The sequence below is a fragment of the Haliotis rufescens genome, unplaced genomic scaffold (assembly GCF_023055435.1).
Source record: "Haliotis rufescens isolate VD_foot unplaced genomic scaffold, xgHalRufe1.0.p SCAF_1, whole genome shotgun sequence".
NCBI classification, from domain to species: domain Eukaryota; kingdom Metazoa; phylum Mollusca; class Gastropoda; order Lepetellida; family Haliotidae; genus Haliotis; species Haliotis rufescens.
Genome location: NW_025963779.1, coordinates 64,465,143 through 64,488,750, shown reverse-complemented (window position 1 = coordinate 64,488,750; position 23,608 = coordinate 64,465,143). Strand labels below are relative to the sequence as shown.

General features: G+C 40.1%; 1 protein-coding gene across 5 annotated transcripts in view; it reads right to left on the bottom strand.

Moving 5' to 3' along the window:
- LOC124142395 (RNA polymerase II degradation factor 1-like) overlaps nt 1–19,573 on the bottom strand; it is a 34,023-nt gene extending 14,450 nt beyond the window's left edge. For 2 of the 5 annotated variants that reach the window (XM_046510840.2, XM_046510841.2), the window contains exons 1-7: nt 19,102–19,573; nt 17,465–17,519; nt 16,402–16,459; nt 10,371–10,481; nt 7,754–8,934; nt 1,118–1,140; nt 613–756 (exon numbers count right to left, since the gene is read on the bottom strand). In XM_046510840.2, coding sequence (XP_046366796.2) covers nt 613–756; nt 1,118–1,140; nt 7,754–8,934; nt 10,371–10,481; nt 16,402–16,459; nt 17,465–17,519; nt 19,102–19,476 — 1,947 coding nt within the window. In that variant the 5' untranslated portion in view covers nt 19,477–19,573. The remainder of the gene's footprint in view (nt 1–612; nt 757–1,117; nt 1,141–7,753; nt 8,935–10,370; nt 10,482–16,401; nt 16,460–17,464; nt 17,520–19,101) is intronic. The other 3 variants (XM_046510842.2, XM_046510843.2, XM_046510844.2) reach the window with 2 other exon arrangements.
- Nucleotides 19,574–23,608: the final 4,035 nt, after the last annotated feature.

Here is a 23,608-nt window from a genome sequence, read left to right as displayed (position 1 = left end):
CCAGTAGACATTTTTTTAAATAATTCTAATTGAAATGCTGTTTCAGGTGAATTCTAATTTGCATAACAGTGATAGTTTGTCTCATTAACAACAAGCAGGAGATGGTGCCTCGTTTATGCATTATTCCCTGCAGCAGAGTTAATGTACGTGTGATGCTGGACTCGATCAGTAAATAAAGATGTGCAAAGCAATACAGTATACATTGCAATACAGGAATACACAGGGTGTTGTTTTTAAAATTGTTCAACTCAAATTAACTGGGTAATGGTGATATATTTTACATATTTTATGCAAACATGCAGCTGATCTGGACCCCCAATGTTACATACCATGAGTGAGTGAGTGAGTGAGTGTGATTTTACGCCGCAATATTCCAGCAACATCACGGCTGGGGACACCAGAAATGGGCTTCACACATTGTACCCATGTGGGGAATCGCCTTTGGCGTGACGAGCGAACGCTTTAACCACCAGGCTACCCAACTGCCTCTCATAACCAAGATAAACCACTAGTCCATAATGATCTGTGTATTAGATGGATTGCCTCCATTACAGCAAAGCAAGGTTAAAGCCCAATATGCAGACAAGGCTACAGTAACCATAGTAACAATACCTCCTCTAGGCCATCAAGACCTTGAGCCGCCTTGTCATCTACCTCTTCATTATCAAAGACTATGTTGTCACCATCACCAGCGAGCAATGGAATTGCCTGGCCTCTCCCATCATGCAATGGGTCAGCAGGGTTCAAGTGAGCTTCCTGGGCGATACCAGGTTGATTGGGTAGGTTGAAATGAGCAAGGTATTTATTTATCAACAGGTATATATAAGTCAAGGTTTGTAAAGAATATGAGTTTTTGAAAAAAATGTATATATATAAAAACCTTCCGTCTTCTCAGGGCACATTATCAATTTTCAAAACCTCTTCAAGGTCAAAGTTGAAGCACTTTCAAGACAGACCTAAATATTCAAGACCTTTTGAAGTCAATCCAAACCCTGAACAATAATCAACTCCATTTGTAACAGAATCATGTCCTATCCGATCAACAGCATGAGGAACTGCCACATTAGCATGTTGAGCAACTCCCTTTATAACAGTCTGGAATATAATCATGTCTTACCTGATTAGCAGCATCTTTGTCACCTGGAACACAAACAGAGATCATTTCAGAAACAGACCATCACTGATTCACGTTCATCAGTTTCCAAGGTTAAACTAACTTGTCAATTACAATCTTGTAACCAGAGGGGTACAAAAAGTATGTGATCTAGACTACCAGTTGTCAGAGTTTCATTCTTGTGGAAGCCTCGGTGGCTGAGTGGGTTTGATCGCTGACTTTGTGTGCTGAGCGATTAGGTGCCTCACTCTGGCAGTGTGGGTTCAAATCCCAGATGGGACTCAACCCCAAAAAGTATGAGAAACTGTCCTTTACTAAGAAAATGTTATTCCACATATAACATTTGTCACAATTACAATCTTACTTTCAGCATTACGTCAACTTATAGCAAGGTCGTTCTATCATGTCTTGGAAAACATTATCTTCTACAACAATATCTGATGAAGCTTTCCAAACACAGTATCAACACTGATTCCAACAAAGTTAAAACATTTAGGCTAGGTGTTAGAGTACTATAAATTGAAGAACAAATACTCCCACAGTACAATACAGTCAACTCCAGATGTTTGAGACAGAGGATATCAGAATCGTGGGGCTCTTTAGCCTATCCATCTTCCTGAGGCAAGCGTATCCACTAACCTACACCAACCCTAGTTTCTACCCTTGCCACGTCAAGGAGACTTTTCTTGGCTCAACCCTGGTGCCACCTCGCGAGTTGTGCCCCTTGTATTGTAAACGCGATATCCATTTAGATTGCTGTTCTTATCTCGCATAGCTTCACAAAGATGGTTACTACCACAGGTGACGACCTTGTCGATCAGATTACAAAAACATTCGCAATTTCATCCCTGACCCAAAAACATAGGCAATTGTCGGAGAGCTTAAAAGATTAAAAAGACACCAACAAAGACAGGCAGCGGTAAATCACTTTCATACAAAGGTGTACAGTCTTGGATGTTGATTTGTTTTAAACGTTCTCTGACAGGACTATCAATATGCGCAATAGTCCAATCATATTTAGCACAGGAAAGTTGGGCTTGATGTGGCAAAACTTTGATAAAAAGGCTAGTGGACACTCTTGTCTCGGGAAGATGTAGCTTATCTGGATTAGCGATAGAGTCAGTAAATGAATCTGGGTTTTTTAACAATATTTTGTTGTATCACAGTGTCAGCTTAACATGGCAGGAAAGCCCAAAGTGATGCAGGTGAGACAAATAGCGAATTGCATCGGCTTAGACCGGGCCACCTGTGTTATGATGGTAATCTAAACCCCTGGACAATGACCGACTTTCATCAGCACATGACTCGGGATCACAACCTTCAGTTCAGATAAACAACAGTTGTACCAAAATACAACCTAAAAGAGTCACATAATTTTCATAAATAACAAAATGATTTGTAAAGTCTTTGGATTTCTGGAGTTGATAGCAGTATCAGTGTCTAATTGTAGCACTATATCTATGTGATAGGCTATGTTAAGAAAAAGAAGAAAAAAAACCTCATTAAAATCATATTTTAGTTCTCACTATCGCTAAACAGACACTGAGGACATTCCATTACAGGTCACTTCAATATGACCTTTTCGCGGACTTTGACCAACAAATGAAGTGACTCACAGAGAGCTCAACATTTGCCAATCAGAAAGGAGCTTTCTCGAGCTCCACAGCACTAGTTTCAAAATGGTGACTTCTACTGCAGACTACACTTGAAAGATATTTTGACAAAGTTCTTGATTCAAAATTTGGAGATTTTTGGAATGTCGAATAAGATAAGATAAGAGCAAGAAAAAAGATTCTGTAGAATGGGGTCAGCTTATGTAAAATTTATACTTTCATGAAAGTACATCGTATCGCTTCATGTAATATATATGACAGAGATTGTGTGGCAGGACTTCCCACAAGCTATTGAAAATCTTTCGTTCCAAATGTGTCTAATTGCATTGAAGCGAAAAATAGATGATGTCTATTATTCTGAATCAGTGGAAAAGTTCGAAGCTGTCCTTCGGAAACCCAGTGTTAATTTTTTTTAGGTTGCATGATTAGAAAACACATTCCAACAGTAACTTTCCCAATCTGAAAAGCAACGCTCTGATTGGTCAGATAAAAGACCTAAGCTTAGCTGTTACGAGAAGATTGCATACCCCAATCAATATACTATTTACACACTGAAGCATCAAAATAAGTGCACAAAAAAAACAGGTGTACAAAATAAGCACATAGATTTTGAACAAGAACATAATAATTCTGAGGATGAGTTATTGTTGTCATAACCATGATAAATAAATGGTTCCAAATAATTGGCCATTAATCAAATAAAACAAACAATAACATAAAAAAAAACATGTTGATAATCTTAATCTTAAACATGTTAAATGAAAGTGGTGACTAGTTGTTGAGAATGTTCATATACGGCCTTACATATAAAATAAGATGATAGGTTGACTTTCAGTATAAAAATATAATCCAGCACATTAATTCATCCCTACTTTAGCACAGGGAACTGATTGACTATAGATTATAACTGATGATGATCACTGGAAAATGAAGCTGAATTGCAGTTGAAAGCAGACGTCTGGTTCAAGACATCTTCCCCTGGGTCAGGGGGATATCTGACTATAAAAGTCTAGTTTCCACTCTTGCCAAACTAGGCTGCAATCATGGAATTATGTTTTGGCTGGACTACAGAGTCTATGCATACTCAAAATTACGTAACGAAATCGACATCCGGTTCAATTGCAGTATTTGCAGAGCATGTGTTCCGTCAAATGGGCGGTGACAGATATTTTCCAAATTTTTTGATGTTTTTAATCAAGGTGCTCATGTTATTTGATGCACTTTGCGAGGTAAGACCCATTTTATTACAAAATAGATCTTCACTATCGTTGGTTTGATTGGATGGTTTGTTGTTTTACGCCGCACTCAGCAATATTCCAGCTATATGTTGGCGGTCTGTAAATAATCAAGTCTGGACCAGACAATCCAGTGATTGATATCATGTGCATCAATCCACACAATTGGGATCGATGACATGCATCAACCAAGTCAGGGAGCCTGATCACCCGATCCCGTTAGTCGCCTTTACGGCAAGAATGGGTTGTTGAAGACCTATTCTAACCCAGATCTTCAGGGCTTCGATCAGACTGGACGCCGCCATTTTGTTAGAAGCAAAAGCAAGTGAAATGAGAGGTGGAATCTGATTAGTCAATAGGAGGGACATAGAATGGACGTAACTTGTAACAGCCACTGGTGCCACTTCAACCAAGCCCAGAAATTCCAGCATAGTTCGGCAAGGGTGGAAACTGACCTTTTACAATCACTTAACTCCCTTGATTCAGGAAGATGGGTTCAAGAAAGCATGCTGCCTACATTTAGATTGAGCAGTTGAAGTTAGCATAGACTTCACCTGGCATGGCCACCCATGACGGGTTGTCAGATGCTGCCTAGAGGCATAGAATCAGGTAAATTGGAGAATTGTCCTTCCTACACATGCCTAGGATCTCCTTATCCTGACGATGATTTTGTTTGTTTGTTTGTGTTTTTGTTGTTTAAAGTGGCACTCAGCAATATTCCAGCTATGTCACAGCGGTCTGTAAATAATTGAGTCTGGACCATGATTCACATCATGAGCATCAATCAATGCATGGGATACGATGACATGTATCACCCAAGTTAGCGGGCTTGACCACCTGATCCTGTTAGTCGCCTCTTACAACATAGTCGCCTCTTACTGCAAGCATGGGTTGCTGAAGACCAATTCCGCCCCAGATCTTAAACAGGGTTCCATAGTATGAAGGTCTCAGACAGGTTCATACTTAAGATATATAACAGAGATTATTTCCAATAAATGTCATTGAGATTTCAAGTTTTGTTTCAAAATAATAAGAGATTTCTAGAAAAATATTGAAGACAAAAGAATTTTATAATGGGGTAAGGTCATTTGTTTCGAGAAAAAACCCTTGAATTCCCATAATGCAATAAACAGATGCTGAACATCAATAAGCATAACAACAGAGTAAAAACCTGGCTGCAACAATTGAACCAACCATCTTACCTGAAACTTGAACAGAAAATATTGTCATACAAGCAGGAACACTTCACACACTTTTGTTTGGATGGTTGTTAGTTGTGTAAAGCCACACTCAACAATATTCCAGCTATATGATGGCGGTCTGTAAATAATCGAGTCCGGACCAGACAATCCAGTGATTGAAGTCATGAGCATTGATCCACGCAATTTGGATAAGATGACATGCATCAACCAAGTCAGCATGCCTGACCACACAATCTCGTTAATTGCCTCTTACGACAAGCATAGTTGCCTTTTACAGCAAGCATGGGTTGCTGAAGGCCTATTCTAACCGGGATCTCCACGGGTAACTTCACACAGTAAAAATCCTAGATCACTGGTGAATGGTGAAACAGTAACCTCCACTAGATGATTGTTGAAGCAATATCAATACATAGCCATGGATTCCTATACTTTCAGTCTTTATGTAATGATATTCAGTTGTCCATAACCTGATAAATTTCTTTTTTAATCAGGTCACAAGTTTCTTAACTTAAAAGGTTACCGGTACTTGGCCTATCAGGAAGTTACCAGTCCTTATAATACTTGTATTAAGAGATAAAGGTACCAACAAACAACTAGAATGGTACATGTTGGACGTGCAACATGAAACGTTGCCTGAGGGGCATCTGTTGTGTGCGTAGATGAACAGGGCCGAGTAGTAGACTTAATACCCGTCCTGACTTCCATTCAGCCTAAGATGATAGTCTTTCATAGTGGATGATTAAGTCAGGAGGGTCAATAACAGACATTTATAAGGAAATATGATAAATTCATAAGGACCAAGGACATAGTCATCAACGTGGGTAGATGAAAAACAAGATAAAATCTCATTGGTAAAGGACATAGACACTAATAAGGGTAGATGAAAAACAAGATAAAATCTCATTGGTAAAGGACCTAGACATTAATAAGGGTGGATGATAAACATGATAAAGACTCAAGGGTAAAGGACATAGACATTAATAAGGGTGGATGATAAACATGATAAAATCTCATTGGTAAAGGACATAGACATTAATAAGGGTGGATGATAAACATGATAAAGACTCAAGGGTAAAGGACCTAGACACTAATAAGGGTGGATGATAAACATGATAAAGACTCAAGGGTAAAGGACATAGACATTAATAAGGGTGGATGATAAACATGATAAAGACTCAAGGGTAAAGGACCTAGACACTAATAAGGGTGGATGATAAACATGATAAAGACTCAAGGGTCAAAGGACCTAGACACTAATAAGGGTGGATGATAAACATGATAAAGACTCAAGGGTCAAAGGACCTAGACACTAATAAGGGTGGATGATAAACATGATAAAGACTCAAGGGTAAAGGACATAGACATTAATAAGGGTGGATGATAAACATGATAAAGACTCAAGGGTAAAGGACCTAGACACTAATAAGGGTGGATGATAAACATGATAAAGACTCAAGGGTAAAGGACCTAGACACTAATAAGGGTGGATAATGAACCGTTGGAAGAAGAAGACCAGGGTGAGGTGAGGTGAAATTGGGTTTAATGTCGCGTCCAAGATTATTGCACTTATATAGCAACGTGCATGTACGTGTGTGTTTGTGTGGCTGCTTGTACTAGTCCGGACTGATGCCGATTTATAGTGCTAGCTCACTGAGATACCATGCCGCAGTTTAACATTAATATCCCACTCAGACACAGTATACTGACTCCGAGCCGACCAGTCCTTGTTTTAGCCCCTTAATGCCGAGCGCCAGACAGGTTAACAACAAGTACCATCTTTTAACGTCTTTTGGTATGACGCGGCTGGGGATCGAACCCCAGACCTTCCGCTCTCCGGGCGGACGCTCTACCACAAGACCACGGAGGCGGTAAGAAGACCAGGGTGCAGTGGTACAAAACAACCTCAGCGCTACGACTGTCGTAGTCTATGTCAAGGTATGGGAGTTACAATCACCTTGGCGCTAAGATCGCTTTGTACAATGGCACCCTGGCACTGTACCTAGCTATCTAAATGCAGTTATCCTTCCCTATATTAAATCCTATAACATATTGCAATTTGTTGATCAAACATGTTGACCACGTCACAATAACGACATATACCTTTTGATTATGGATACAAATCATCCCCATTTCCAGATATGACGATAAAATATACTCACCTGCAACATTCTTACTCAAAAGCATAAGAAAATAGCATGCATCAGAAATGCTCTAAAATAAGCTGAGAAACAGCTTGTGACACTACAAGCAGAACCACAGTTAGTTAACTGCAAAAGGGAGGTGCCAAACGTTTCACAACACCAGGATAGGATGTGGATTTATCATAAACTAGTTCAAAACTGCCAACGATATCTGTTTAATGTTACTTACATGATGAAGGATGTTTTCAGTTCCATGATCTTTGAGCGATGATGCTAAATGTCATTATCTGATTGTAACTCATCTGTAATCAGTGTACTCAATGAATGTGACATGTATACTACATTAGTGATCATAATCCATCCTATCCTGGTCACTATTACCTAACTTGAACAAGCGGTAACCTCACGGGGGCAATGATAATATCTGTTAGAGTCCCATCTAGCTTACCATGCTTCGACTTATTGAGTCTCTTCAGCTCTTTTCCAAACTCATCAAGAACTTCGAAGCCTTCTTTGCCTTTAAAGTTCTCTACTGGGCCTTGACCTTCTTTAAAATTATATCTTGTTTTCTTGTCTTTATCTCCAGTTTCTTTGTCGTCAGCTGCAGGTTTTTCGCCGTCTGCTACTATTTTGGAAGTACCATTTGTGCCAGACTTGGTTGTTTCAGTGTCCTTGAGTTCCTCAGCAGACCCTGTGACATCTGCTGCAGGTTCTTTGCCGTCTGCCACTGGCCCTTCTTTGGGTGTACCATTTGTTGTCGGGGCTTCTCCAGCTTTGGTAGTTTCAGTCCTGTCTACTTTCCCTGCTGAACCTTTGACATCTGTTTCTAGCCCCCTCGCATTTGCCAACAGCCCTTTCAAAAGACCTCCACTTTTCGTTTCTCCAGTCTTACTGGTTTCTTTCCTCTCTGGCTCTCCACTGGTTGTTGTGATGGTGGTGGTGGTTACATTTGACTCCTTTGCAACTGCTTTACTATCAGCCTTTCCTTCACTACTTGGCACCTCCCTATTACCCTGTTCATGCATGGCACTACTATTTACACCAGCAGACACACCTGCTTCATGCTCTGAGACACCACCCTTCCCTTCTACCCCAACTACATTCTGCTGACCTGGATTTTCCTCTTGATTCACATTGGGCTGCGGAACAACATTGAGCCCCTGCTGAGGTTGATCGGCAGGATTCTGGGGTGGTTGTTGGCCAGCGTTCTGTTGCTGTTGTGGATCGGCAGGATTCTGGGGTGGTTGTTGTCCAACGTTCTGTTGCTGTTGTGGATCGGCAGGATTCTGGGGTGGTTGTTGTCCAACGTTCTGTTGCTGTTGTGGATCGGCAGGATTCTGGGGTGGTTGTTGTCCAACGTTCTGTTGCTGTTGTGGATCGGCAGCATTCTGGGGTGGTTGTTGGCCAGCGTTCTGTTGCTGTTGTGGATCGGCAGGATTCTGGGGTGGTTGTTGGTCTGCAGGATTCTGCAGTTGTGGCTGTCCACCAAGGTTCTGACCGGACTGGTTCACTCCTGCAGGCTGCCCCTGGTTGTTTACAGGCTGTTGATCACCAGTCTGTGGTTGGCCTGCAGGATTGAGTGGCTGAAGATTTGGGTTGACTCCGGGCTGCTGGGCACCTTCAGCAGGGCTGGAAAGGTAAGCATGAGTGAGTGAGTTGGGTTTAACACTGCTTGGAACAGTATTCCAGTTATATCACAGCGTGTCAGCTTGATGTGAGACGAAAGTCAGGATTCAGTCAGGATTGAATCAGGATTCAAACCCAGAATCAGAGATTTCTGGCATGCCCAAGAGACGTAACTCTGCATAGTGTAAGCAAGTAATAAGATTACAGATGTAAGAAACTTCAGATTGGCCTGCAGGATTGATTATCTATCATGTAAGGTTGATACATATTCCAGAACATTACATCAAACTCACTTGTATTCAACTTCACATAAAAAATTTCACACTGCTTTGATTTTTTGTTTGTTGCTTAACGCTGCACTCAGCAATATTCTTGCTATATGACGGAGGTCTGTAAATAATTGTGTCTCTAATAGACAATCCAGTGACTGATATCATGAGCATCGATCTATACAATTGGAATACGATGACATGCATCAACCAAGTCAGCAGGTCTGACCATGCCATCCCGTTAGTTGGCTCATACGACAAGCATAGTCGCCTCTTACAGCAAGCCACCGCTTCGAACAGTAATTTAGTTATATCACTGCATGTCAGCTTCAAGTGGCATGAAAGACCCAAGTGATGCAGGTCCTAGACACACCCAAAAGATAACTAAACACAAGTAGTATAACATTGAAATCAGCTACAACATGTCTTAGATGAGGATATTGAATTCTCTAATCATTGTTGAAGAGCAATATCACAGCAGCCTGTACATAATCAAATTTAGGACAGGCAAACCAGTGGTTGACAGCATCAGAAGCCATCCAAATCCTCTGGGCAACACCCAACACAAACATCAAGTCACATCTTGTTATTGATTGTAACCACCGAATCCTCAGTGGTCAGCTTTTAGTTGTGGGATAGTGACAACTATTCTGACCCAGGAATCCCTGTGAACTTCAGAGACTCATTTGACGATGTAACTATTGCTCTTGTGACAAATATGTGGTGCTGCATGGGGCCCTATTCTTACCAGGAATCCCTGTGACAATGTAACTACTATTTTGTTTGGGTGTTAGTTTGTTGTTTAACGCCACACTCAGCAATATTCCAGCTATATGACAGTGGTCTGTAAATAATCGAGTCTGGACCAGACAATCCAGTGATTGACATCATGAGTATTGATCCACACAATTGGGACACGATGCATGCATCAACCGAGTCAGCGAACCTGACCATCCGATCCCGTTAGTCGCATCTTACGACAAGCACAGTCGCCTTTTACGGCAAGCATGGGTTGCAGAAGACCTTCACTACCACAGATCTTAACGGGCCTGTAACTACTTTTGTCCTTACTATTCTGTCCCCGACATCCCAGAACCCCACTGCGATGGAATACTATTGTTCCTGTTAGATACAATGCTGGTTAGCTGACACAGGGCACTGAAGACTCACATGAACTTGTTGGCGTCAATGTTGTTGCTCTGAAGTGTCGCAATGATCTGCTGTCTTCCCAAGCTGTTTACCAGTACAGTCAAAATGTTCCTGATAGGTTCTTCACAGGAACTGAAACAACATGACAACTTACAACATACAACATACTGTTTGTCACACTTTCAGTCTCAGACACACTTTATCTTGGTTTACTAATCATAGAAACAAACATACTCAAGTAGAACCAAAACACTTGCTGACCACTAGACTGTGTCATGATTTTACATAAATATTGCTGTAAAACGTAATAATCTTGAAGCATCCACAGTCAAGCCCGAGAAAATATGATAAATTACATACAACCCAGGGATTAATGATGTGGTATGGTACATAAAGCTTGGAGGTATTCACTGTGTTCAAAGATCATTGCTGTGTAGAAAAATAAGGGTTAGTTGGACACAAATCCTGCCAACATCCGGCCTTGTGCTTTCTGAGCGTTAGATTCCTAAACATTTATTTCAATGCATTCAGTCTACTTATGATGCCGTTATCCCTTCAAAGGTTCGGAGAAGTAGTACACGTCAACTAAAGGAGAACAGACCATGCTATAACTATTACCGTATTTGACGTGATAAGCACCCAGTGCACTCTCAAAATTAGAAATATTTGAATATTATTTTGGTGAAAAAAAGTTGAAAGATAAATTTCGTGGTTAATGCTGAAATGTTTATGTACGACAGATATATTTTTCCAGAATTTAATTGCCCATAATTAAGAGTGCATATAACACATGAGCGCATATTATACGCAAATAAATAAGTTTTGTGTACATTGATCAATCGGAAGGGGTGCTAATTGGGATTGTTCACTAGCCAATGTCTTTGCTAATGTCAGCGTGGGCGCTTATTAGAGCAGGGCTCTTATTACGTCGAATACGTTAGCTCATTCAGATCTTCTGTGCTGGACAGCTTACTGGCGGACCAGAACACTTCAATTACTTAATTTAACTTAAACTGCGAAATACAAAAATATTATTTGAACAAAAGTTATTAACTCTAGAACGTTTATTCATTTATTTCATGTCCATTTATTAAAGATTGTTCAGCTGTTACTAACTATCAATCAAATCTTGGTTAATCCTATTGAAAAACCATGTTAACAGTATCCTATAACTGTCATCTGCCACGGATTAATTGTCCCTACTGTCCTACCACTAGTGGGATCATGTGCCACATCCTCAAGCCCAAGTTACCATGGTTACAAGTGAAAACTAACACTGTCACAATTGTTGGATATAAACAGTCTGTGCCCCAAACTTTTGAGTCTACGAGCTAAAAACTTGACACTTAGCATCATGTCTGGTACATTTTAGTGTTATATATCTAAAGTTGCGGACTGCATAAAATATATTAACTTAACTTGAAATTTATAGAGTGAGTGAGTGAGTATGGTTTTAGATTGCTCTTAGTAACATTCAAGCAATATCATGGCGGGGGACACCAGAAATGGGCTTCACACATTGTACCCCTAACCACTAGGCTACCCCACTGCCCTATCATCTATAGAAAACATTATTGATCAAGGTGTAAAAATTGTCACCTGTGCCATAACTGTTCCCCTGTATATAGCATAAACACCTTCCATTATAATTCTTGGGATAACAATGCCCAGTGTTCCCGTCTACCGGTAATTACCAGTTTTTTACCGGTAAAATTAGGCTTGGACTGGTAATTCATGTGACGGCCGGTCCCTATGGACCGGCAAATAGAGTACCTTATAAATCTTTGTTGTTGAACAAAACATTAGCAATATTCATATAAGTATATTTTTCGAATGAAGTCAGCTTGTCTGTCACCATCAGGGTTTCCCCTTGTCAAATTTAGTGCAAGGAAATAACATTTTGCATTGCTTCCAGGTTAAATTTGTATTTTTAGTGACTTAGAGTAAAAATATTGTTAAAAAGGAGAAATTTATGACTGGACTTTGTGTGAATGACCTGTAGATCTAACTAAGTTACTGCAAACAGGAAGTCATTGCATTGAACATGATGTTGAAGGAATTAAAACCAGGTAATTTTCATACATTTTTTCATTTGTTGAAAGTTGGGACTGACAAAAATTAGAGGGGACTGGTAATTTTTAGAGTTGCCAGACACCAGGACAAGCAGTTTCAAAAGCCAGTGGGAACACTGAATGCCTCAGAAATATTTCAGCTTGACAGTCATTATTATGAGGAGATGGGGATATGGCATCTTCCCGAGGCAAGAGAGTTAACTGACTTTAAAAGTCAAGTTTCCACCCTTGCCGAACTACCGGGGTAGGCTGGAATTCCTGGGCTCTATCGTAGCGCCACCAGTGGCTATTACGAGTTATGTCCTTTCTATGCCTCTCCTATTGACCAATCAGATTCAACCTCTCGTATCACTTGCATTTGATTCAAACAAAACGGTGGCGCCCAGTCAAGACGATCTGATTGATAATCAAGATCTATATTGTGATAAAACGAGTCTTACAACGCGAAGTGCATCAAATCACGTGATCACCTTGATTAAAAGCATGAAAACATTTAGAAAATATCTGTTGACAACGAGTTAGCGGTGAACATGCTTTGCAAATCCTGCAGTCGACTGAAATCTGCATGACACTTTAAGAACCGGATTTCGATTTCAGTGCGTGATTTTGATTGGACTATGCATAGACTCGTTAGTCCAGCCAAAATGTAACTCCATAATACCAGCCTAGTTCGGCAAGGGTGGAACCTGGACTTTTATAGTCAGTTAACTCACTTGCCTCGGGAAGATGGGGATATGGCAGCTTAACATGCTTAAGGAATATGTGAGCCTTTAAATTCATGGGTACTTGCTATTAATGTAAATTAATGTCTAATAAAACAGATCAGATACAGGCAAGAGGCATTATCAATCATTTTAATAAGTCATTTCTTAGGTAAGAATGTTTTTAAATTTGTATTATTTGCCACTCAAATGATCAAAAATTGAACTTGAACCAAAATGAATGATAGATCAAGACCAATTGTTTGATAGGCAATACTTAGAAGTTGACTGAAGGTGATGTTTCGGTATAGAAGCAAGGTTGACAACAGTATAAGGATCTATTCCAAAACGTTACCATTACAGTAAATAAAGAAGTTGTTATCCATTAATTATCTCTACTTTGAGATCAAGACCATCAAAGAGTGGTCATAGTCATATTCAGCTTGGTTCAGACTTGTGGTTAAAGTAACACAGCTAGATTTGGGGAGAAAACAAGTAGTCCTTCTCCATTTCCAGGACTAACTGACCGGTGTCCATGTCTTAATCATGCATGTGTTAATAGCAAAATGTGTCGGAAAAAAGGGGATTTCTCATAAAGCATATTTCTGATGATTTTGGTCTTAAATATAACTGAGCGAACTAGACCAAAACAAATCATACTAGTATAAAATACAAATGAATATTTTTATCAAACTGTTGGTTAAATCTACAAATCATGTGTCTATGTTAAGATAATGGACTTTGTAAATAGTATTCTGTCTGCCATGTCTACAAAAATGTTGAAGCCAGCGTGGTGGAAAAGTCATTGATTGAGATACAATACCACATCGATATGAGGCAGAAGGTTTGCTGTCCACTATTGATCCCCAAAGTCCTCCGGCAACAGATGTGGCATGCCACATTGACAACTCATGGCAACACACTGGCTGCAGTGGCTGAACAACGTCTGTGTGCACAAAATGATTACACCCCACTCAGTGATTCAAAGAAAACCTACTCTGATGTCACCATTTTGCTTTCACCCTTAATTCACCCTTGCAGTCAAACCTTAGATGGTTCCAAGTCAATCTCTTGTATCATTTTTACTTTTTCAACCTGGGACTTTTCAAATTGATTTTCAGGATCTACAGATTTCTCATCACTTGACATTCCAGAGACTTACTTTGAATATATAAAACACAGCAGTAGGGCTGGGATGAGTCCAAATTTACTCCCCATGTACCCAACCTGCTATTACTCGACCCTACCCTGATGGTCACTGTAGATCTCAAGAGCTGGAACAAAATGACTGATTGGGAATTGTTTTACTGCAGCCCTGGCAAAAACTATTTAGATACATGTATCAAACAATCAGATCACGCGTACACTGAATTGACTAAAGCTTTATCTTTACTCAAACATATACAAATCAAAAGGAATGTGTGCATCATTAGAATGAAATGGGAACATTAGCGACTTGTAGCATAACCACTGAGCTATGGTGACTTTCTGTCATTAAACACTATATCACTTGACTACCCACGGGTCTGGGTAGTCCTGTGGGTACCCGGGTCCTTCTCAGGACCCACCCGAACTGGGTACCCAAGTTACGAGTCCCTGCCCCACAAAGCAGCATTGAATAAGCCAGTGATAGCCTGTGCAGATAGCCCTCAGCCTAGTTCAGACTGGAGGTTAATTATTATTGCCAGAGCTAACGGAAAAAAACTCCACTGAATAGTGGAATGTGTTTAAAAAGGGCATTTCTCACAATGAATACTTGTTTTTATCTGAATTACTGGCTAAGCTAACTAGAGCAAAACAGATCATACTAGACATGTTTTGTACTAGTGGTAAAGTCAGAAGAAGCTGTGACAACAGCATGACGAAGAACTCTGTAAGTCGTCCTCATGCTGCAGGTCCCCAGTAGAACCCCCTTCCATAATACTGTTGTTAATTCACTCTTTGTTTGCCATCACTCATACAGAGATGACTCACCACCCCAACCCCAAGTAGAGGCAATAGGAATATCTGGGAAATCACCTTATGCATGACTAACTATAAGGTGTCAATAAACTTGAATCATCCATTGCATGTCATCATCAAATCTCCTAAAAAACAAACCTTTAAAATCACAAGCTAAACCAAATGATTTATCGTTTACAACTGGTTTGTATGTGACAATGCCTGTAACAAGGTCAATAACTAGTGTAAATGACAAGGATGTTTCTCAAGAAAATTGTAAATATAATCGGATTGGCAGTATATGGTTCACAATAATGGAATGACTCATTCCACCGAAATCGTAATGGCTGGTACCTCTGGTGATAAACACCCCTAGCAATCATGGTAATGTAGCCCAGCCTGAGGATCAACTTCATCATGATAGTGTTATAATGTTTCTGTTAGATATCAAGTTTCTTATCAACAAGTAATAGTATTATGTACATACATGCTCATGACCTCAGGCTACAAGTGCCCTCCAGACGGCCGTGATAGTGGAAGGCTTTGTATTACTTGATGTTATGATAGGACTCAGGCACTATTGGTACAGATTACAACCTGTTTTATTGTTGAACTGACAGAACCTGTTTTATTCATGACCTGGCTGGATCTGTTTTATTGGTGACCTGACTGAACCTGTTTAATGTCTGAAATGAACCTATTTTTTGTGTTTGTCCTGTCTAAACCTGGTTTCTTATTTCGATCTGGAGAACCCGTTTTTGTGTTGACATGACTGAACCTGTTTTATTAAAGATCTGACCATGTTCATTGAACCTGTTTTGGGGGGTCCAAACTGACAAAACCAGATTATCTGACCAAACACATATTACCACATCGAACATGTTGTATTGTAGACCTTACTAAATTTGTTCAATTGTATGTGACCCCATTGAACACATTCTAATTCTACCTGGATAAATCTGTCCTACTGTATTTGACTTCACTGGATTGTGTTATTGTTGATCTGACTGAACTAGTTGTTTGTGTTTGCTTTTATAACTCACCACCCCACCTGTAACTGAACCTACTTTATGAAGAAAGTTTGTTGTTTAACCCCACACTCAGTAGTATTCCAGCTTTATGACTGTGCCTGTAAACAACCAAACCTTGCCGGACAATCCAGTGATCAATATTATGAACAACAATCCACACCGTCGATGACAGACATTCAACTGTAAGACACCTACCCTGACCCGATCCCTCAAGTCGCATTATACGACAAGCATAGGTTGTTGCTAGGGACAAATAGTTTATTCTAACCAGAATCCCTACAGGGATTGATAGAAAGACAAAACTTACTTCTGATCACACTGCACTGGCTTTTTGTCCATACTTCCCTTCAGAGACTCTGTCTCCTCTGAAAACAAAAATTACCAGAACAAAATGTTAATGCTGCTGGTCTATTAAATGAAAACCTTGTCTTTTATTCATTGCATTATTCATGTCCATCAACTGCAAATAAAACAAGTTTCATTACATTGGTAGTGTAGTAAGCCCTATTTCCATTTGCACATTAACAATTACAACCTTAAGCTCTTTAACTGATGGACACAAGGACCAGAAAACACCTTCTTTGTAAGACACACTCTTTGACTTGTACTATACATGCTATAAGTAGAATATATCTCAATGGCAACAGCATGTACCACATAATTTCCAAGAGACAACCACAATACTGAAGCTGTTATTCCAGGTTGGCAATGGTTATGTTATGAATCGGCCCCAAATCTGAAGCAAATATCATTCAAAACTCCAAAAGTGGAACTAAAATGTTCCCAATTCATGTTAAAATATACAGTAAAATATGTTTATGACGAACATGCTTATAACAACAAACGGACGGATACTGGTATTATGACCTTTATTTTTGGTCCCGGTCATTTATTGTATAGATGTTGTCAATATGCTTATAACGAACTACTTTTATAACGAACTAAAATTAGTGGTCCATTTGAGTTCGCTATATCTGTAGTTTACTGTTTAACTAAACGCTAATGTTACTGCTTTGTAGGGATAACCTGTATTTCACTGACGTACTAGACCAATAAACACATCTCAACTTAAAGAAATGCCATTTTGAACAAAGCAATGATCAGGGCCTTTAGTTTAGAATTCTTGATAAATCCCAGTGCTTAAAACAAAGCATGAAATCAATGGGTCTTTGTCATGACCTAGTCATTAAAAAGAAATGCAAAATATTTAGAGCGTCTCCAGATTACATTCCATAGCAGCAAACACCAAGGGCCCTTCAATTTCAAACAGTGTTAACAAAAATCACCACTTATGCGATCTTGTATGAATCCTGGCACATGATCATTAAATTGGAACATTATTGAAATATTAATAGTTAGTTGTAAATTACCTTTCAATTTTTGGAGCTCTTCTTTAATTCCATTTGAGTCTTGTTCACATTTAGTCTGAAATCACAGAATCAGCATGTTAGAAGTCTTTAGACAGTTCAGCATGTAAAGACAGTGTTCACAGAGAGATTACTTCCTCAAAATGTCCTGTATAGATCGAAGAAACTTACATATGGCAATCTAACTTCCCCTAAATCATGAACCAGAATACCACAGGTACGGAAGCTCACCTTTATTCAGTGATACAAAAACATTTGAGGTTGGAGGATGTGCTCAAACTAATTGTGTATACTACCTTACCATACTAACTGTATAGTCTCACTATAGAAAACCTCAATGAAGGGTTGAAGGATGGAATGTATACAGGAAATGAGTGAGGACTGGGGGGCTCTAGTATCAATATACAAAGCCATCCAATCCTTTTTGTTGTTTCTTATAATAAGCATGGGATACTAGGGACCTAGTATTCCCGGGTATCCCTACTTTGGTATATCACAATAAATGAACAGCAGTGATTGCAGTCTGTATAGAGTAATCATCTGATACTTACATCATGTACATGTTAAAAGAAAACATTTCAAAATGTGTAACTTTCTAATTCTATTAGCCCCGAAGGATATATTAACTTAATTTGCATGTCATCTATTAGGATAATTGTGGGAGTCACATGCTCTGTGTAGCGACAAGTCAATATCAAAATCGTTTATTGGGTGCAGCGCGGAGATATGGTTACTGCAGCTTATTCTGCACCAGCCTACATCAGCATGGCCACGGAGCAAATTTCATATCATGGAAACTAACTTTACCCACACCAAACCATTTACTTTTGAAAACAGACAAATCTTTCGGGGAACTCGAAGAGGTTGAGCTTACTGCCTCGACTGCTCTTACTATTTTTATTACATCATGCATCATAGTTTCTTATTAAACATGTTAAAAGCATGACTAGTAACACAAGAAATCAGAGCATGACATGACCTATGAGTAAGCAGTTATTGGTAAAAGTCTTATGCTAACCATGTCTTCACAAGAATGGTTCAAGTTTTTATACATACAATTTTTGGAATTAGCATCCCAGAAAAAACTATCAGAGGAAAAAGCAAGTGCTTGTCGTAACATGTAGGGCGGGGACGAGACCACATTTACTACCAGGGTACCCAACACCCTATCACCCGGTATACACTGCAGTTGATTGACGCTTTATCCCTACTCAAACATATAAAAGTCAGAACGAATGCCTGCATAGTGAGAAAGAAATGTGAACATTAGCTATGCTTGTAGTGTAACCATTGAGTTTTGTTGTTAATGTCATTAGACAGTATGTCACGTGACTAACCAAGGGTCCGGGTAGTCAAGTGGGTACCAGGGTCTTACTCAGGACCTACCCAACATAATAGTATATATTTCCATTTAAAATTGTCTCAACTGTGTACTAACGTTTTTTTCATGTAAGAGATTACGTACTCAACTGTGTAGATCGAAGAAATTACCGAAATTTCCGTGTGCGAGGTCGTTTTGTGTACGAGATTAGGACCCACCGCAACCCGTTATAACATGCATAACCATGGAAACATGTATGTTGAATTTTGGTAGCTTTTTTTAAGCAGTAAACTCTGCTCAAACACTGAGAACAACTCACCAGTCCTTCTGCTTTGTTGTCCAATTCGGTGTTAGAATTCCTGAGGTCCTCTTCTTTCCGACTGAGTTCACTCTTAACTGATTCCATTGCTTTTATTTTTTCTTGTAACTCAGACATCAGATTTGTGTTTCGTTTCTCAAGAGTCCCAATTTTGTCATTTGAAGATTCACTCCGTTTGTCAGCTTCCATTTTTCGCGTTGACAATATTCTAACTTCATCTTGTAGTGTCACGATTTGTGAAGCTTGGTCGCTGCTCGTACTTGCTACACTCCAATAACTGTACCCAAGGATACACATTACTACTAACAGGCCAATTAGGAGAAAAGGTGGTGCACGTCCTTGGGGTCTCATTGTTCCTCGACCGTTTGCTGTCATAATCTGAAACTACTCAAATTATGACGTTAAATTTGAGGCACCTGTCGTGTTGCTGTGAACGTGTCAGTGAGAAATAAAACAAGTGTTAGCGCCCTCAGCGGTTTAGTTGGCCACATCAGGGGAGTTAACTCTGATTTCGCGAACTTCAACACAATCTCACGTTCGGCTATTTCCGTCAAGCCTGGAAAAAAATCACTAGACTGGTTTGCCTGCCCTTCGCATTTTGTGCAGCTGCTAAGGAGAAGGAGAGGATTACAGTCTAAAAAAAATTACTGGTTATGCCAGCGACCTCTGTTGGCAGACTGGCTTCAACGTAACAATGAGTTGATACCATTTAGACCAGAGACCGTAAAAATATATATATATATATATATATTTTATGGTCTCTGTTGAGACTAAGTTCTATCATACAAGTCCGTCGTTCTATTCCACAGGGCCACGGGTAGCCATACTATACTGACTGTACTGATTACATTAAAAAAAGATGTAATCAGTACAGTCAGTATAGTATGGCTATCCGTGGCCCTGTGTTCTATTCGATGTTTTCAACAACGGTATTCATAAACCTGTTGATAACTTTTTTTTGTATTGTATGGTTCATCCAAGTCTCAAATATGAAGTTGTTTGGGGAATAATAACGACTTAGGTATTTTGCTAAATGAATTTGGGTGTGTCACCAATTAATGTTACCACCTCGTGTCATTCCGGGACACGCCGAATGCCTTGTTGTGTTACGGAAAGATGCGATTGGCGACGAATATTCACAATACATTTTAGTCAACCAAAATGTGTGCTGATTCGCACCCAAGCATTTTTCTATGAGAGGACGATGATGCTGTGTTTTGTTTGTTTGTTTGTTTTATAGTTTCACGATATGAGCGACAGTCGGTCTCGTGACGCCCCGGTACACTGGTACCAATAACATATTTTTTACCAGGAAAGTTTGTTTGTTGTTTAACGACGCACTCAGCAATATTCCAGCTATATATCGGCGTTCTGTAAATAAACCAATCTCGACTAGACAATCCAGTGATTGACATCATGAGCATCGATCCATGCAATTGGGATACCATGACATGCATCAACCAAGTCAGCGAGCCTGACCACCAGATCCCGTTAGTCGCTTTTTACGGCAAGCATGGGTTGCTGAAGACCTATTCTACCCCGGACCTTCACGGGTCCAGAGTAGATGTAAAAGATGTTTGATAGTGCTGACGTAAAACAGTTTTCTACATGTGTGTGAATACTCGTGTGTGATGTATGGCTATGCGTAGATGTTTGATAGTGATGATCGAGGTAACCATCCTCTATTTATAACAGTGTATGAAAGGACACATTGTTCATAAAAAAAACCGTAAAATAAAAGCCATTATCACCATCCTCTCTTTCTTTGTACAGTTTTTGGTAACCACTTATGAATTCAAGAGCTGGATCTTCGAATTCAACACCCCTATCACTTATAATTACCTAAATCAAGTAATGCAGTCCACATCTCCTGATTTCTTTTTATTCCTGTATTTTACATAAAATGTAGGTGAAGTGTACCATTATTGTTAACAATCTATGTCAATTTAATAATGACTAGCTTTAGTAGCTTATGCAACACTGTAGTGTCATGCGCCGTGTCTCTTATAACAGAAGGGTCGGCCATTATCCGATGGGTTTGGAAACGTGTTCAAAGAATACAAGTGCCGATCGAAGCGCTATATGTTAAGAGAAAAACGGAATATATCTACTCTCAAAATCAGTATGCTTATTTTCTGAATGCATGATAGACAACATCTTAACATAAACATTGAGAGAATATAGCAACGAGCTAATACGAAGTATTAATTATCCGTCCTCAGTGAATGAATTTCGCGAGACTTGCAACATTTATTTACCAGGGACAGATAAACCAATGACGAGTTCACAGTACGTTATTAAGAGAATAATATACGAGCAACGAGGAAGTGCGGATTGTCTTTCCATCTTGACTTAATGTTGAACATTACTCGCCAAGGCCTGGAGTTTAAAAAATAATTCACAGGAGACAGATACTCCGTAATTAAGAGTTGCGTGTATATTATTCTCTAAATAACGCACTGTGAACTCGAAATTTATATATTACAAATAGGTATTGTTCTGAGGAAAAGAAGAGTAAGTGGGTTTCCTGAGCTCAAGTTGAAATATGTGTTGTTGGAATTACTAAACTAATTTACAATTGTTACCTCATTTCATTTATTTTTAACAATGCTACGCTGCCGTCCATGGGACTCTTCGCAAACATTGGAATAGGTCATAAACTGACGGCCAAAAGAAACTAAGCCACTTCAAAAATGAAATTGCAAGAATTTGAAAAAACACAAGTTCAAAGCAAACCCATACACAACACATCGTCCAAATACAACAATGCTCACGGCACGTTTTTTATTTGTAGAAAGTGCGAAAAAGTTAGAAAAAAAACGTGCTACGTGCACAACCGAAACTACGCGAGCAATAAGGGTAAATAAATGATACGGACGGCATGTCAGACACTCACACTGATAAACACCACCCAAGAAATGCCACGAGTGACACCCGAACAACGCGAGCGAGCCCTGGGTATGAAACAGATGGAAGCCTACCATGCCCACATTGCTAGAACTCTTGACTGCTCCCGGGCACGGGTGGCCCAGTCGTCTAAGGCGCCGCGATTCGCTGTGCAGAGTTGCGTCCCTTGGGCACGCCAGAAACCTATGATTGTGGGTTCGAATCCCGGTTCGCCCCGATTATGTTTCTATGTTTGTCAGCACCATACGCGTACTCGTGGGTTTCACCGAAGTGGTAAACGTCAGAACAAGTTGGGCGTTAACCCAACTCATTCACTTGATTGCTGTGCAGACAGACAGACAGACCGGGTAGACAGCAGACAAGCCAAGAACAGACATACCCTGGGTAACTACGCCCAATGAAGACCGGTCATTGCGTACTTTCACTACTTTGCATCTCTGGAATCGATTCCTGGCAGTGACTTCATCAGCGACGAATGCCTTAGGGCATATGGTTAGTCGACAGACAGTCGATTCAGGGCTCAAGGAATTAGGGCTGACAGACCGTGATAGAGGACAGGTTTTGACAGCGCAACATCGTCGTCAGAGATTGAGATGGGCCTGGACTGTACGTCGTTGTCCGCGACGTGACTGGCAGAGGGCCATCTTCACTGATGAAAGCCGCTTCTGTTTGTTCAGAGTTGATGGAAGACAGCATACTGCCGAATGGGATAACGAACGGCGGCATGTTGCGTTCAGGAGGTCGTGCCGTATGGTAGACGGGGTGTTATGGTGTGGGGTAGAATATGTCCTACCATTTCTACAACAGATGCCATGTTATGTATTTTATCAGCATGACAACACCAGACCCCATCATACAGCCCGAATCGTACAGAACTTCCTTGCAGCCAACGTCAACGTGTTGCCGTGGCCTGCACGCTCCCCAGACATGTCCCCCCCCCCCCCCCCCCCCCCCCCCCCCCAAAGAAGAATTGGGACGTATCCCACATGACGTCATCAGACGACTGACCTTCTGAGCGCCGGAGAGTTTTTTCGTGTCTTATAGCAGGGAGTGGTTATACACGCTATTAATGTGACGTGTTATTGAACTTAAGCGATTTTTAGATGTGTGCGCACTTTGTCAGTTTATATTGTGTAGATGAAAATATAACAACTATAAATACTGAACCAAATTAAAAACTTTATAATCCTAAAATTTTAACATTTTGACCAGTTATCATTGTGGGCCCTTATTGTGTATTTAAACAGTAATGGCCACGTATTGTCTTCAGACAACACCGGTTTTTGTGCAGGTGAATCGATCAAAATCATGTGCACAGCACTATAGTGGCAAAAGTGGTTCTTCACGTGCAACTGGTCACGTGGCCATAATATCGCACGTGTTTTCAGCCATACTTGTTAGCAGTCATTAACAAAAAAAGAAAAACACAAGAAAACAAAAGTCTTTACGGCCATTTGTCATGCCACGCCTTTCAAATGTGCAACGTGAACGTGCCATCGGCATGTTGCAGACGGGAACGTCCGTAGCTGAAGTCGCAAGGACGATGGGTTGTAGTCGACGGACTGTTTATGATTTACAGACGCGTCTACAGCAAACGGGT